The 14,522-nt window shown below is 38.8% G+C and overlaps 1 protein-coding gene across 1 annotated transcript in view; it reads left to right on the top strand.

The window, feature by feature from the left end:
* The window catches only part of KPNA1 (karyopherin subunit alpha 1), an 82,380-nt gene that overhangs the window by 54,063 nt on the left and 13,795 nt on the right, over nucleotides 1–14,522 (top strand). The window contains exons 10-12 of the mRNA XM_046002409.1: nucleotides 44–122; nucleotides 4,241–4,366; nucleotides 6,036–6,163. Coding sequence (XP_045858365.1) covers nucleotides 44–122; nucleotides 4,241–4,366; nucleotides 6,036–6,163 — 333 coding nt within the window. The remainder of the gene's footprint in view (nucleotides 1–43; nucleotides 123–4,240; nucleotides 4,367–6,035; nucleotides 6,164–14,522) is intronic.

Here is a 14,522-nt window from a genome sequence, read left to right as displayed (position 1 = left end):
AAGGATAGAACTGTTGGGTTAATATTTCTTTTCATGGTTGCAGGCATAATGATTATAAGGTGGTTTCTCCTGCTTTGCGGGCTGTGGGAAACATTGTCACAGGCGATGATATTCAGACGCAGGTATGAGTAAGTGGTAACTTTTTTTTTTTTTCCTTCAGAAACAATACATTGAACCCCATGGTTATGTTCCTATTAAGAGTATTTAACTCCATGTCATTAGGGAGAATTGACACTGTTTCTTTAATGTTTGTTAAAAATGTTGCCTGGGCTACTTTCAGTACCCTCACTGGCTCTATTTTGACCTGTTGCTGTTACAGCAGTTTTGTACCCTCACTGGCTCTATTTTGACCTGTTGCTGTTACAGCAGTTTTGGGTTCCCCTTTGGTTATTCAGTTTATTTCCCACTACTGCTTCTACTTGAAGTGGTTCTTGTCAGAGCCTTGAGTAACATCTTTTCTCTGTCATCTTCATTTCGTCTTTAATATCCTCCTTTTCTTTGCACATGGTAAATCTCCAAAGTAATGAGGAGTCTTCCTTGTTCTTAATGTCACCCCTCCCCACTCCATTCAGCTTCTGTATCAAGATATATTCACAGTGGATTTTTCTAGGTATTTTTCTCTATCCCTCATATGCACTGGCATTGTCTTTAACATTATTTTCCTAGGCTTCCATGGTGTCAAGTGTTTTGGGTCTCCTGCTTCACTGACCATTTCTCCTTAGCAAGCTCCTTTTCCTGTTCTTTCTTGTTTGTGGGATTATCCCCTGAAGGGGGTAAATTATTCATTGATCTTATTTATAACTTCAGCCATCACCCTGGTGCAGCTTGATTGAGAACTCAGACTCAGGTTTTCGCCTTAGCGCTTAGCCAGTCCTGACTTGCAGGAAGGCATTTAATGCCTGCACTTTTCTAATCCCTAAAGTTTTGATTTGTACTTGAAGGTGTCTTCCAGCTCTAATACTTACTTTAAATTTATGCTGTCCAGAAGGGAACTCATTATTTTCCCTGGTATATCTGGACCTCTGCTTATTTATGTTACCTCCCTCAGTGAATGAGGACACCAACAGTTGACCATGTCCAAAACCTGTACATTAGCTCTCTCATTAATCATTAGGTGCCATCCCTCCTCATCCTTTGCAATGCTTAGTTCAGACATTTCTTGTTCCATTCTTTTTTTTTTTTTTTTTAAGATATTTATTTATTTATTTAACAGACAGAGATCACACGTAGGCATAGAGGCAGGCAGAGAGAAAGGGAAGCAGACTCCCCGCCGAGCACAGAGCTCCACATGGGGCTCGATCCCAGGACCCTGAGATCATGACCTGAGCCGAAGGCAGCGGCCTAATCCACTGAGCCACCCAGGCGCCCCTCTTGTTCCATTCTTGTATCACCAGAAGGATGCTTGCAAAATGCAAACTTCATCAGGTCATTCTCTTACCTAAAATCTTTTTACGGTCCCCTATTGTCCTTTGAGGGTATTTGAGATCCTTTAAAATGTGGCACACCTGTTTCATGGAATGCTGTGCAACAGAATGAGGAAGCTCTTAAGCACTGATACAGAGATATCTCCAGGTTACATCATTTAAAAAGAAAAACAAGAGGTAGAAAGTGTATAGAATCTGTTACTGTTTATATAAAAGGAGGCAGGGAGGAGAGGAGAGAAAACCCAACATATATGCTTGATTATATTTGCATAAAATTTCTCTGGAAGGAAACACAGGAAACTGGTAACATTGGTTGTCTCTGTGGAGACCTGGGTTGCTGGGATACAGGTATGGAAAGGAACCTTTTGCCTCTGTAGTCCTTTATTTGCTACTCATAAAAAGTTTGTCTTTCCCTCCCCATACCGTGCTCTGTGCTTTTGCCATGTTTATTCCTTGAATTCACTATGACTGTACTCAGCCCTAAGTTTTAAGACACATTTGCTTCCCTCTGCACCAAACGTAGGCTTGCATCCCCATCCCTGCTCTTAACCACTCCCTCACATGAATCCACACTCTGCCACTAATGTTCTCTCTCCAGGACTTCCCGTTAATGTTATTTTCTTTGAGAGGCCTTGTTTGCTACCAGACTCTTAAGTTAGGTGTGCCTTCTTTTGTTTCATCTGTCATAGCACATACCGCACTATATCCTAACTGTCTAATTATTAGATTGTGAGCTTCTAGACGGGGAGTGGTGTCAGCCTTGTTCATTTTTGTCCTTCTGTAGTCTTAATAGTTCCTGGCACAATGTAGAAGGACTCAAAAATTACTGAATGAAGGAAGTTCTGTATCTATACATCTAGTTCTGATGTCCCTTAAGTACTGCTTCTGGGTCTCCAATAGCCTATTAGATATCTCTGCTTGCGTGTCTCACATTTGTGTCTCTCACAATTTATCTTCTTCCCCCCAGAAGGCTGGTTCTATGTCTTTTTTTTTTTTTTTTTTTCCATTTCAGTCAGTGAGGTAACGATTCAACTCCCCCCCCCCCCCCTTGAAACTTTGCAGTAGTATCTGGTGTCTCCATCTCTCGTTGATTCTTAGTGTCTCAATATCTTTATCTAATTACCTTAGTTTGGTCTATGTTTTCTCACACACAAGGGTCACTGCTGTACCTACCTGATTTATCTTTCTTGTCTCCCCAGCATTTACCCCTCTCATTTGACTCTTCATAGTAATAGTTTGATCTTTCCTACAACAACCTTGTTCACATTACCTTCCTTTCAGAAACAATGAACTTCTTTAATGATTATGAGATAAAGAATCTTGAAAGACTAAAGAATTTGTACTTCAGGATTTTAGTCTCTTTCTTGTAGCCTACTGTTAATTTTGCGGTTAGTGAACTCTTCCTTAATGAAGCCTTACTGCTCTATTCTTTCCTTATTTTGGTACTTTGTGGTAGCTTGTCTCAGCACTTTTTTATTCCCAGCCTTTCTTATCTGCTGTGTCCTCCCTCTTCTTTGCTTATGAAATCCTATCTGCGTTTCAGGGCACTTCCCCCAACCTCACAAAGTCTTTCTTCCTGACCACTCCGAGAGTATTGTCTTTAACTGGTGACAGGTTTATTATTATTTTTTTGGCATGTGTATTTTCTAAATCACATCTTTGGCATTTAAAAAATTGCTTTGTAGTATCTTTTATACTGTTAAAATTGTGTTTCTTTAACCACATGTTTTATTAGTTTTTGAGCTGTATTAGATAGGCAGAAATGGCTTCATTTTAATTTGCATTTCTTTCATTACTTGTGAGGGAGGTAATCTATTAAAATTGTTTCTTTTAACAATTTACATATTAAAGACAGCAATCCTTTTATCTGTTGGAATTTTTTTTTTACATTACGTAGTGTGCATTTTAATTTTTATATTTTTTTGACATGCAAATGTTTGATGAAGTTTTATTTTCCCCTGTAATTTCGTCCATTGTTTTTATGCTTGTATAGGCCTTCACTATCCCCAGACCAGTTATTTCCTGATATTTTCTTTGTTTTCTGGTGTGTTTGTATGTTTACTCTTTAAATTAGTTGTGTGTTTTTTGGTAATGGGTTAAGAATTGGACTTTCTAAAAAATACTTCTTAAAAATAAAAAATGTTTTTCAACTAGTTAACCTCTGGAGGAACTTTATTATATATTTAATTCCTTATAAAGACCTGCATTAGTTTCTGGACTAGATGCCTGTTCTGTTACTGTTACTCAGTGATTGATTCTTGAGCCTACCGCATACTGTTTCAGTCATTGTAACTTATGAGGTTAGTTTTGGTAGACTAGATCTCCTTCATGTGTCTTTGTCTTACTCTCCCTCCCCTTTGTAAGCTGTTTGAAAGCTGGAGACATATCCTGTCTTTCTGTCCTCTGAAGCACTTGGTGTACTTTAGTAAGTGGGTATTTGTTGAATGATGACCAGGTAGAGTGTTAACAGAAGACTTAAAAAATCTGAGACCACTTCTGAATTTCTGGCCACTTCATCTATTTACCTACCCAAAAGACTTTTTCATTCCTATGAGGATAGGAAGGTGAAGGACTAATACATTATTATGCCTTATGAGATAGCAGTTATACGATTGTAATGTGTATAACAAAACTGCTTTGGTAATCTTAGAAACTAATACTTACTGGCACTGAATACTTTTTTACATTTATAAAGTTATTTCTTACTAAAATTTCAAGGGGAGACATTATTTCTTTGCTTATATCATTCCTAAAATAAATGAGTTAAAGATTTACCTCTGGTCAATAGAGAGTAAGTTTCAAACTTTTCTGTTTAGGTAATTTTGAATTGCTCAGCTCTGCAGAGTTTATTGCATTTGCTCAGTAGCCCAAAGGAATCTATCAAAAAGGAAGCATGTTGGACAATATCTAATATCACAGCTGGAAATAGAGCACAGATTCAGGTAATCCCATAGCATCTGTCTTTTTTCTTCTATTTTTATTTTTAGGTTTTAGGTTTTTTTCAGTTAGCCTTAAATTTTTTTTTTCGATACTACCTTGGAGACCATGAACTTCCAACACTGTTGTCTTGTTTAGTTTACTTTTTTTTAATTTTAACCTACCTTACAGAAGTTCAGACTTTTGAAACTTTGGTTTTTCCGTTTGCCTTCAATATTTGATGATTTGCTGAGACGCAACAGATAGTGTCTTACATTTCCAAAAGGTTTTGATGATCTTCATACTAAACAGCTTGACTTTACTCTTGCCAAATAAGGTTTTTTTTCTAGTAGACCCATGTATTGGGTAATCTAGTTTTTTATAAAACCTTTGGGGACCCATTTTTCTCTAAATGGTTATCTGCCTTTTAATTTTATTCTTATATCAGGGGGGAAAGTAACCCAAGTGGAAGATGAAGCAAGCAGTTGGCTGAAGGTCACCATAGGTCCTAAGAAAGGCTAAGAAACAACTGGTTATGAAAGATAAAACACAGACCTCTGGGACTTTGAGCTGAGTGGAATCATAGACATTATCTCATCCAGTATTCTCTTTTAAGGATGAAACTGAGGATCAGAGAAAGTGATTTGCTCAAGGACACTGCTACTAAATGACAGGATCGAGATGAAGTGTCTTTCCACTAACTTTGCTGACTTCCTTCACCAGTGTAACAGAGTTCTTGATCAGGAAACCGTGGTTGATGAATCACTAAATTCTATTCCTGAAACCAATATTACACTATATGTTAACTAACTAGAATTTAAATAAAAACTTGAAACAAACAAAACAAAAAAAGCATGGTTAGTCATCCCCAGAATGCTGCCAGAGACTGAGATTGATAGCTATTAACAGTACATACGAGGTGATTTAAGCTGTAGTTGATTGCCTGCTACTATCAGGCTCTCATGTAGAATTTCTCAGTTTCTTGATAGAGGAAATCATACAAAACCCATTTTAGGTTTTTGAACTTAGGAGAAAAATGAGGCAGATTGGTTTAGTTTTCATATATGAGGGGGAGTGAGTGAAAGTACTCTGTCCAACTACAGGCTATGCTCGTAATCTGTGTGGGAGGTGGTAGGTTGGAATAGGATTGGGATGTTTTAAATATAGAATGTAAAGGAGACTTAGTGACTGAAATATTTAGAATAAGTAAATACAAAAAGAGCCTTTGCAAATACCAAAAGAGATTTGAGAGGAGACCTTATATAGAGGGTGGATGAGGTTAAAATGGTTAGCAGATCTAAAGCAAGCTGTTGGCCACCATGGGCTGGGGCACCCAAAAGTGAGGACTGAAGGGTTAAAATACACATGTCAGAGTTGGATGCTGTGAAAGAAATGAGACTAGCAGAGGAACAGAAAATTGAACTTTTGTAATTTATTACTGTGGGTGGAACAAGAGAGGACAATCAAAGAGAAAAGAACTCAAGGAAAAACTAAGAGATTATAAGATCCCAGACTACAGGGAGTGTTACCAGTGATAACAAGTATGGTTGAAAGATTATGGGTAAGAGAATTTAAACTCCTTGCAGTTAATTTTTAACAGGGGGAGGGGTGTCATTAATGAAGCCAGCTATAAAGTTGTAATTAGCATCATGAACATTTTTGAAATTTGTGATTTCCCTTTTCATTTAATTTCAGACTGTGATAGATGCCAACATTTTTCCAGCCCTCATTAGTATATTACAAACTGCTGAGTTTCGGACAAGGAAAGAAGCAGCTTGGGCCATCACAAATGCAACTTCTGGAGGATCAGCTGAACAGATCAAGTAAGTACTAGCTAGGTAGCATCTTGTAAATTAAAGGAAAAATCAGGTCTGCTAGTTATGAATGCTCATTTCTAACCTCTTGGAAGATTGTTGTGAGTTTCATAACTAGACTCAGATGTGTATTTAATTTTTTCCCATTCCTTCCTGCTGAAATAATTCCAGGATAATAGAAGTAAGGCACACTTGAGGTTTGAGAGAAAAGAAGTATTTATGGGGTGGCTTTAGCCTACTCTAGAGCTTTTTTTTTTTTTTAAATCTTTTATTTTTATTTTTTTATAAACATATAATGTATTTTTATCCCCAGGGGTATAGGTCTGTGAATCGCCAGGTTTACACACTTCATAGCACTCACCATAGCACATACCCTCCCCAGTGTCCATAATCCCACACCCCTCTCCCAACCTCCCCTCCCCCCTCTCCCAACCTCCCCTCCCCCCTCTCCCAACCTCCCCTCCGCCCAGTAATCCTCAGTTTGTTCTGTGAGATTAAGAGTCACTTATGGTTTGTCTCCCTCCCAATCCCATTTTCTTTCATTTATTCTTCTCCTATCCCCCTAACCCCCCATGTTGCATCTCCACTTCCTCATATCAGGGAGATCATATGATAGTTGTCTTTCTCGAATTGACTTATTTCGCTAACCATGATACCCTCTAGTTCCATCTATGTCATTGCAAATGGCAAGATTTCATTTCTTTTGATGGCTGCATAGTATTCCATTGTGTATATATTCCACCTCTTCTTTATCTATTCATCTGTTGATGGACATCTAGATTCTTTCCATAATTTGGCTATTGTAGACATTGCTGCTATAAACATTTGGGTGCACGTGCCCCTTCGGATCCCTACGTTTGTATCTTTAGGGTAAATACCCAGTAGTGCAATTGCTGGGTCATAGGGTAATTGTATTTTCAACATTTTGAGGCACCTCCATGCTGTTTTCCAGAGTGCTTGCACCAGCTTGCATTCCCACCAACAGTGTAGGAGGGTTCCACTTTCTCCGCATCCTCGCCAGCATCTGTCATTTCCTGACTTGTTAATTTTAGCCATTCTGACTGGTGTGAGGTGATATCTCATTGTGGTTTTGATTTGTATTTCCCTGATGCCGAGTGATGTGGAGCACTTTTTCATGTGTCTGTTGGCCATCTGGATGTCTTCTTTGCAGATGTCTGTTCATGTCTTCTGCCCATTTCTTGATTGGGTTATTTGTTCTTTGGGTGTTGAATTTGCTAAGTTCTTTATAGATTTTGGACACTAGCCCTTTATCTGATATGTCGTTTGCAAATATCTTCTCCCATTCTGTCAGTTGTCTTTTGGTTCTGTTAACTGTTTCCTTTGCTGTGCAAAAGCTTTTGATCTTGATGAAATCCCAATAGTTCATTTTTGCCCATGCTTCCCTTGCCTTTGGCGATGTTCCTAGAAAGGCGTTGCTGTGGCTGAGGTCGAAGAGTCTGCTGCCTGTGTTTTCAAGGATTTTGATGGATTCCTTTCTCACATTGAGGTCCTTCATCCATTTTAAGTCTATTTTCATGTGTGGTATAAGGAAGTGGTCCAATTTCATTTTTCTGCATGTGGCTGTCCAATTTTCCCAGCACCATTTATTGAAGAGGCTGTCTTTTTTCCATTGGACATTCTTTCCTGCTTTGTCGAAGATTAGTTGACCATAGAGTTGAGGGTCGATTTCTGGGCTCTCTATTCTGTTCCACTGATCTATGTGTCTGTTTTTGTGCCAGTACCATGCTGTCTTGATGATGACAGCTTTGTAATAGAGCTTGAAGTCCGGAATTGTGATGCCACCAACTTTGGCTTTGTTCTTCAATATTCCTTTGGCTATTCGAGGTCTTTTCTGCTTCCATATAAATTTTAGGATTATTTGTTCCATTTCTTTGAAAAAAAATGGATGGTATTTTGATAGGGATTGCATTAAATGTGTAGATTGCTTTAGGTAGCATAGACATTTTCACAATGTTTGTTTTTCCAATCCATGAGCTTGGAACATTTTTCCATTTCTTTGTGTCTTCCTCAATTTCTTTCATGAGTACTTTATAGTTTTCTGAGTATAGATTCTTAGCCTCTTTGGTTAGGTTTATTCCTAGGTATCTTACAGTTTTGGGTGTAATTGTAAATGGGATTGACTCCTTAATTTCTCTTTCTTCTGTCTTGTTGGTGTAGAGAAATGCAACTGATTTCTATGCATTGATTTTATATCCTGACATTTTACTGAATTCCTGTACAAGTTCTAGCAGTTTTGGAGTGGAGTCTTTTGGGTTTTCCACATAAAGAACCATATCATCTGCGAAGAGTGATAGTTTGACTTCTTCTTTGCCGATTTGGATGCCTTTAATTTCTTTTTGTTGTCTGATAGGACATCTAGTACTATGTTGAATAGCAGTGGTGATAATGGACATCCCTGCCGTGTTCCTGACCTTAGCAGAAAAGCTTTCAGTTTTTCTCCATTGAGAATGATATTTGCGGTGGGTTTTTCCTGACCTTAGCGGAAAAATCTTCAGTTTTTCTCCATTGAGAATGATATTTGCGGTGGGTTTTTCATAGATGGCTTTGATAATATTGAGGTATGTGTCCTCTATCCCTACACTTTGAAGAGTTTTGATCAGGAAGGGATGCTGTACTTTGTCAAATGCTTTTTCAGCATCTACTGAGAGTATCATAAGGTTCTTGTTCTTTCTTTTATTAATGTGTTCTATCACAATGATTGATTTGCAGATGTTGAACCAACCTTGCAGCCCCGGAATAAATCCCACTTGGTCGTGGTGAATAATCCTTTTAATGAACTGTTGAATTCTATTGGCTAGTATTTTGTTGAGAATTTTTGCATCTGTGTTCATCAAGGATATTGGTCTGTAGTTCTCTTTTTTTTTTATTTTTTATTTTTTTAAGATTTTATTTTTTATTTATTTGACAGAGAGAGATCACAAGTAGATAGAGAGGCAGGCAGAGAGAGAGAGAGAGGGAAGCAGGCTCCCTGCTGAGCAGAGAGCCCGATGTGGGACTCGATTCCAGGACCCCGAGATCATGACCTGAGCCGAAGGCAGCGGCTTAACCCACTGAGCCACCCAGGCGCCCCTGTAGTTCTCTTTTTTGATGGGATCCTTGTCTGGTTTTGGCATCAACGTGATGCTGGCCTCATAAAATGAGTTTGGAAGTTTTCCTTCCATTTCTATTTTTTGGAACAGTTTCAGGAGAATAGGAATTCGTTCTTCTTTAAATGTTTGGTAGAATTCCCCTGGGAAGCCGTCTGGCCCTGGGCTCTTATTTGTTTGGAGATTTTTGATGACTGTTTCAATCTCCTTACTGGTTATGGGTCTGTTGAGGTTTTCTATTTCTTCCTGGTTCAGTTGTAGTAGTTTCTATATCTCTAGGAATGCATCCATTTCTTCCAGATTGTCAAATTTGTTGGCGTAGAGTTGCTCATAGTATGTTCTTATAATTGTCTGTATTTCTTTGGTGTTAGTTGTGATCTCTCCTCTTTCATTCATGATTTTATTTATTTGGGTCCTTTCTCTTTTCGATAAGTCTGGCCAGGGGTTATCAATCTTATTAATTCTTTCAAAGAACCAGCTCCTAGTTTCGTTGATTTTTCTGTTGTTTTTTTGGTTTCTATTTCATTGATTTCTGCTCTGATCTTTATGATTTCTCTTCTCCTGCTGGGCTTAGGGTTTCTTTCTTGTTCTTTCTCCAGCTCCTTTAGGTGTAGGGTTAGGTTGTGTACTTGAGACCTTTCTTGTTTCTTGAGAAAGGCTTGTACCGCTAGATATTTTCCTCTCAGGACTGCCTTTGCTCTGACCCACGGATTTTGAACCGTTGTGTTTTCATTATCATTTGTTTCCATGAATTTTTTCAATTCTTTAATTTCTTGGTTGACCCATTCATTCTTTAGAAGGATGCTGTTTAGTCTCCATGTATTTGGGTTCTTTCCAAATTTCCTCTTGTGATTGAGTTCTAACTTCAGAGCATTGTGGTCTGAAAATATGCAGGGAATGATCCCAATCATTTGAAACCGGTTGAGACCTGCTTTGTGACCCAGGATGTGATCTATTCTGGAGAATGTTCCATGTGCACTAGAGAAGAATGTGTATTCTGTTGCTTTGGGATGGAATTTTCTGAATATATCTGTGATTTCCATCTGGTCCAGTGTGTCATTTAAGGCCTTTATTTCCTTGTTGATCTTTTGCTTGGATGATCTGTCCATTTCAGTGAGGGGAGTGTTAAGGTCCCCTACTATTATTATATTATTTATTGATGTGTTTCTTTGATTTTGTTATTAATTGGTTGATATAGTTGGCTGCTCCCACATTAGGGGCATAGATATTTAAAATTGTTAGATCTTCTTGTTGGACAGACCCTTTGAGTATGATATAGTGTCCTTCCTTATCTCTTATTATAGTCTTTGGCTTAAAATCTGATTGATATGATATAAGGATTGCCACCCCAGCTTTCTTCTGATGCCCATTAGCATGGTAAATTGTTTTCCACCCCCTCACTTTAAATCTGGAGGTGTCTTCGCGTCTAAAACGAGTTTCTTGTAGGCAACATATTGATGGGTTTTGTGTTTTTATCCATTCTGATACCCTGTGTCTTTTGATTGGGGGCATTTAGCCCATTAACATTCAGGGTACCTATTGAGAGATATGAATTTAGTGCCATTATTAGCCTGTAAGGTGACTGTTACTGTATATTGTCTCTGTACCTTTCTGATCTACTACTTTTAGGCTCTCTGTTTGCTTAGAGGACCCCTTTCAATATTTCCTGTAGAGCTGGTTTGGTGTTTGCAAATTCTTTCAGTTTTTGTTTGTCCTGGAAGCTTTTTATCTCTCCTTCTATTTTCAATGATAGCCTAGCTGGATAGAGTGTTCTTGGCTGCATGTTTTTCTCGTTTAGTGCTCTGAATATATCATGCCAGCTCTTCCTGGCCTGCCAGGTCTCTGTGGATAAGTCTGCTGCCAATCTAATATTTTTACCATTGTATGTTACAGACTTCTTTTCTCGGGCTGCTTTCAGGATTTTCTCTTTGTCACTAAGACTTGTAAATTTACTATTAGGTGACGGTGTGTGGACCTATTCTTGTTGACTTTGAGGGGGGTTCTCTGCACCTCCTGGATTTTGATGCTTGTTCCCTTTGCCATATTAGGGAAATTCTCTCCAATAATTCTCTCCAATATACCTTCTGCTCCCCTCTCTCTTTCCTCTTCTTCTGGAATCCCAATTATTCTAATGTTGTTTCTTCTTATGGTGTCACTTATCTCTCAAATTCTCCCCTCATGGTCCAGTAGCTGTTTGTCCCTCTTTTGCTCAGCTTTATTCTCTGTCATTTGGTCTTCTATATCACTAATTCTTTCTTCTGCCTCATTTATCCTAGCAGTGAGAGCCTCCATTTTTGATTGCACCTCATTAATTGCTTTTTTGATTTCAACTTGGTTAGATTTTAGTTCTTTAATTTCTCCAGAAAGGGCTTTAATATCTCCAGAGAGGGTTTCTCTCATATCTTCCATGCCTTCTTCGAGCCCGGCTAGAACGTTCAGAATCGTCATTCTGAACTCTTGATCTGACATATTACCAATGTCTGTGTTGATTAGGTCCCTAGCCTTCGGTACTGCCTCTTGTTCTTTTGTTTGTGGTGATTTTTTCCACCTTGTCATTTTGTCCAGATAAGAGGATATGAAGGATCAAGTAAAATACTAAAAGGGTGGCAAAGACCCCAGAAAAATGCGCTGTAACCAAATCAGAAGAGACCCCAAATTGTGGTGGGGGAGAAAGGGGATAAAAAGAGGTTCAGAAAAAAAAAAAGAAAAAAATTCAAAAAATAAAACAAATAAAGAAAAAATATTAAAAAAGAAAAAAAAACCATATGTTTTAGATAAACTAGTCAAAAAACGTTAAAAAAGAAAAGGGTGAAAGTTTTAAAAAATTAGCAGAAGAAGAAAAAAGAAAAAAAAAATTGAAAAAAGAATTGAATTAACCGCAAGACTAAAGAATCATGGGGAGAAAGCCATGAGTTCCATGCTTTGCTTTCTCCTCCTCTGGAATTCTGCTGCTCTCTTTGGTATTGAACCTGCTTTCCTTGGTAGGTGAACTTGGTCCTGGCTGGATTTCTTGTTGATCTTCTGGGGTAGGGGCCAAGTGTCTTTGCCAGAGGCGGAATTGTACCGCCCTTACCAGGGGCCGGGCTAAGTAATCCGCTTGGGTTCGCTTTCGGGAGCTTTTGTTCCCTGAACACTTTCCCTAGAGTTCCGGAGGATGGGAATCAAAATGGCGGCCTCCCAGACTCTGGCCCGGAGGAGCCTAGAGCTCGGGGCCCCACTCCTCAGTGCACCCTCAGAGAATAGCGCCCAATCACTCCCGTCTCCCTGGCCTCCGGCCGCGCTCCAAGCTCATCCAGCCTGCAACCGGTTCAAGGTAACCCTGAGCTGAGAACTCACTCCTCGGCTCTGTGTCTGTAGCTGGCTTCCCCGTTCTAATACCTGCTAGCTCTGCAACACTCTGACATCCCCGATCTTTCTGTGACCCTGCGGGACCTGGGGCCACGCTGACCCCGTGTGGGCTTCACCCCAGTTTAGCCTCTGGAGCGATGTCCCTCAGCGGAACAGACTTCTAAAAGTCCTGATTTAGTGCTCTGCTGCTCCACTGCTTGCCAGGAGCTGTCCCCTCCCACCGTGGTCTATCTTCCCACCGCTTTGGATTTACTTCTCCGCCAGTCCTACCTTTCAGAAAGTGGTTGATTTTCTGTTTCTAGAATTGCTGTTCTTCTTCTCTTCGATCTCCCGTTGGATTTGTAGGTGTTTGCAATGTTTAGATAAGCTATCGAGCTGATCTCCTGCTACCTGATGTAATCTCAGCCTGCTACTTCTCTGCCATCTTGACTCCTCCTCCTCTGGAGCTTTTTGATCAGAAAAATCTTAGGTAGTCTAGAAGGTTAGTAGAGTCCTTAGAGTCCAACTTTGGTATTTAACTTTTGCTATTTTAGTTTAGATGTCTTTATAGATTTTGATCAGACTTTGAAAGAGAGGTATATCTGAGGATAAAATGCCAAATTCACTGGAGTCAGTGGATCCTAAATTCCTGTAATGTTAAGTAAATGGAGAGAGCTGTAGCCGCTTGAGACTTAAATGCCCCCTTGGGTGGTTTATAATCTTAATGGCTAGAGAAGGCATAAATATGGACAGGAATCAGTTCCTAAAGAAAACATCATATACTTAAATGTTAAATTATGTTTTTCAATTAAAAGATTAATGCTGAAGAGAAAAATGGAACTTAGACTCTTCTTAACCTGCCTTAACTTTCTTTATGCGGAATTCAGATGAGGGGAAGGTGATTTTAAATGAACGTTGAAGTTATAACCCCTTCCTTATATATACTATCAGAACGATACAGCTACTTCTTGTATTTTTGCTTTGTGGGTTAAGTGTTGGCACTATTTAACCAATACTAATTTTTAGGTCTCTGTAGGAATGTAAAAGGTAGTTCTAATATTTCAGAAGTTGATTAGGTAGAGAAGGTAACTGTGTACCTATAATAATAAAATAAATTAACACTGCAAATAGCTGCTTTGGTAAAGTTCATCATGGATAGGTTTCAAGGAAGACAAAGTAGTCTTAAGAGGCATTTTGTATGAGATTAAGGTCTTTTTTTAACCTAAGATTCTGGTTCTGGGGTACTATGATTATAAGTATGCCTCCACTGGTAATGACATTTATCCCAGTGATGGTAGTAGAAATACTGTAGAAGATATAATATGGTTTCTTAAGTGGTTAAACTATACACATATCTTTAAAACATTTCTAAAATACTGTGGTAGATTTCATCAGAAAGTGTTCAGGGCTATTTTGCTCTGTTAGAGAAGAATAGAAAGACTACTTAACTATTCCTTTTTAAAATTCAGCATAGCTGTTTATATTAATGAAGTTCATTATCAATATCCTAGCAGTTTCTTCTTAACCAGATGAAGAGTTATTTTGAAAAATATTACAAAAATATTACAATCCATATTATAGAAAATAAACTGACTTTATCAGTGAAAAAAGACATCTGTGTGGTTTTGCCTATTCTTATTAAGTAGATAAGACTTAGATGCAAGAACCAACTAGAGTAACGTAGGAGATATTCATAATTTTAGGTTAAGTATAATTTAGGTTAAATATAAAGAATAAATGTCATTCTTAAGAACCTGTAGATCAGGGGCGCCTGGGTGGCTCAGTGGGTTAAAGCCTCTGCCTTCGGCCCAGGTCATGATCTCAAGGTCCTGGGATCGAGCCCCGCGTCGGGCTCTCTGCTCGGCAGAGAGCCTGCTTCCCCCTCTCTCTCTGTCTGCCTCTCTGCCTACTTGTGTTCTCTGTCTGTCAAATAA

This window comes from Meles meles, chromosome 4, assembly GCF_922984935.1.
Source record: "Meles meles chromosome 4, mMelMel3.1 paternal haplotype, whole genome shotgun sequence".
NCBI classification, from domain to species: domain Eukaryota; kingdom Metazoa; phylum Chordata; class Mammalia; order Carnivora; family Mustelidae; genus Meles; species Meles meles.
This window is presented reverse-complemented; position numbering and strand designations above follow the sequence as displayed.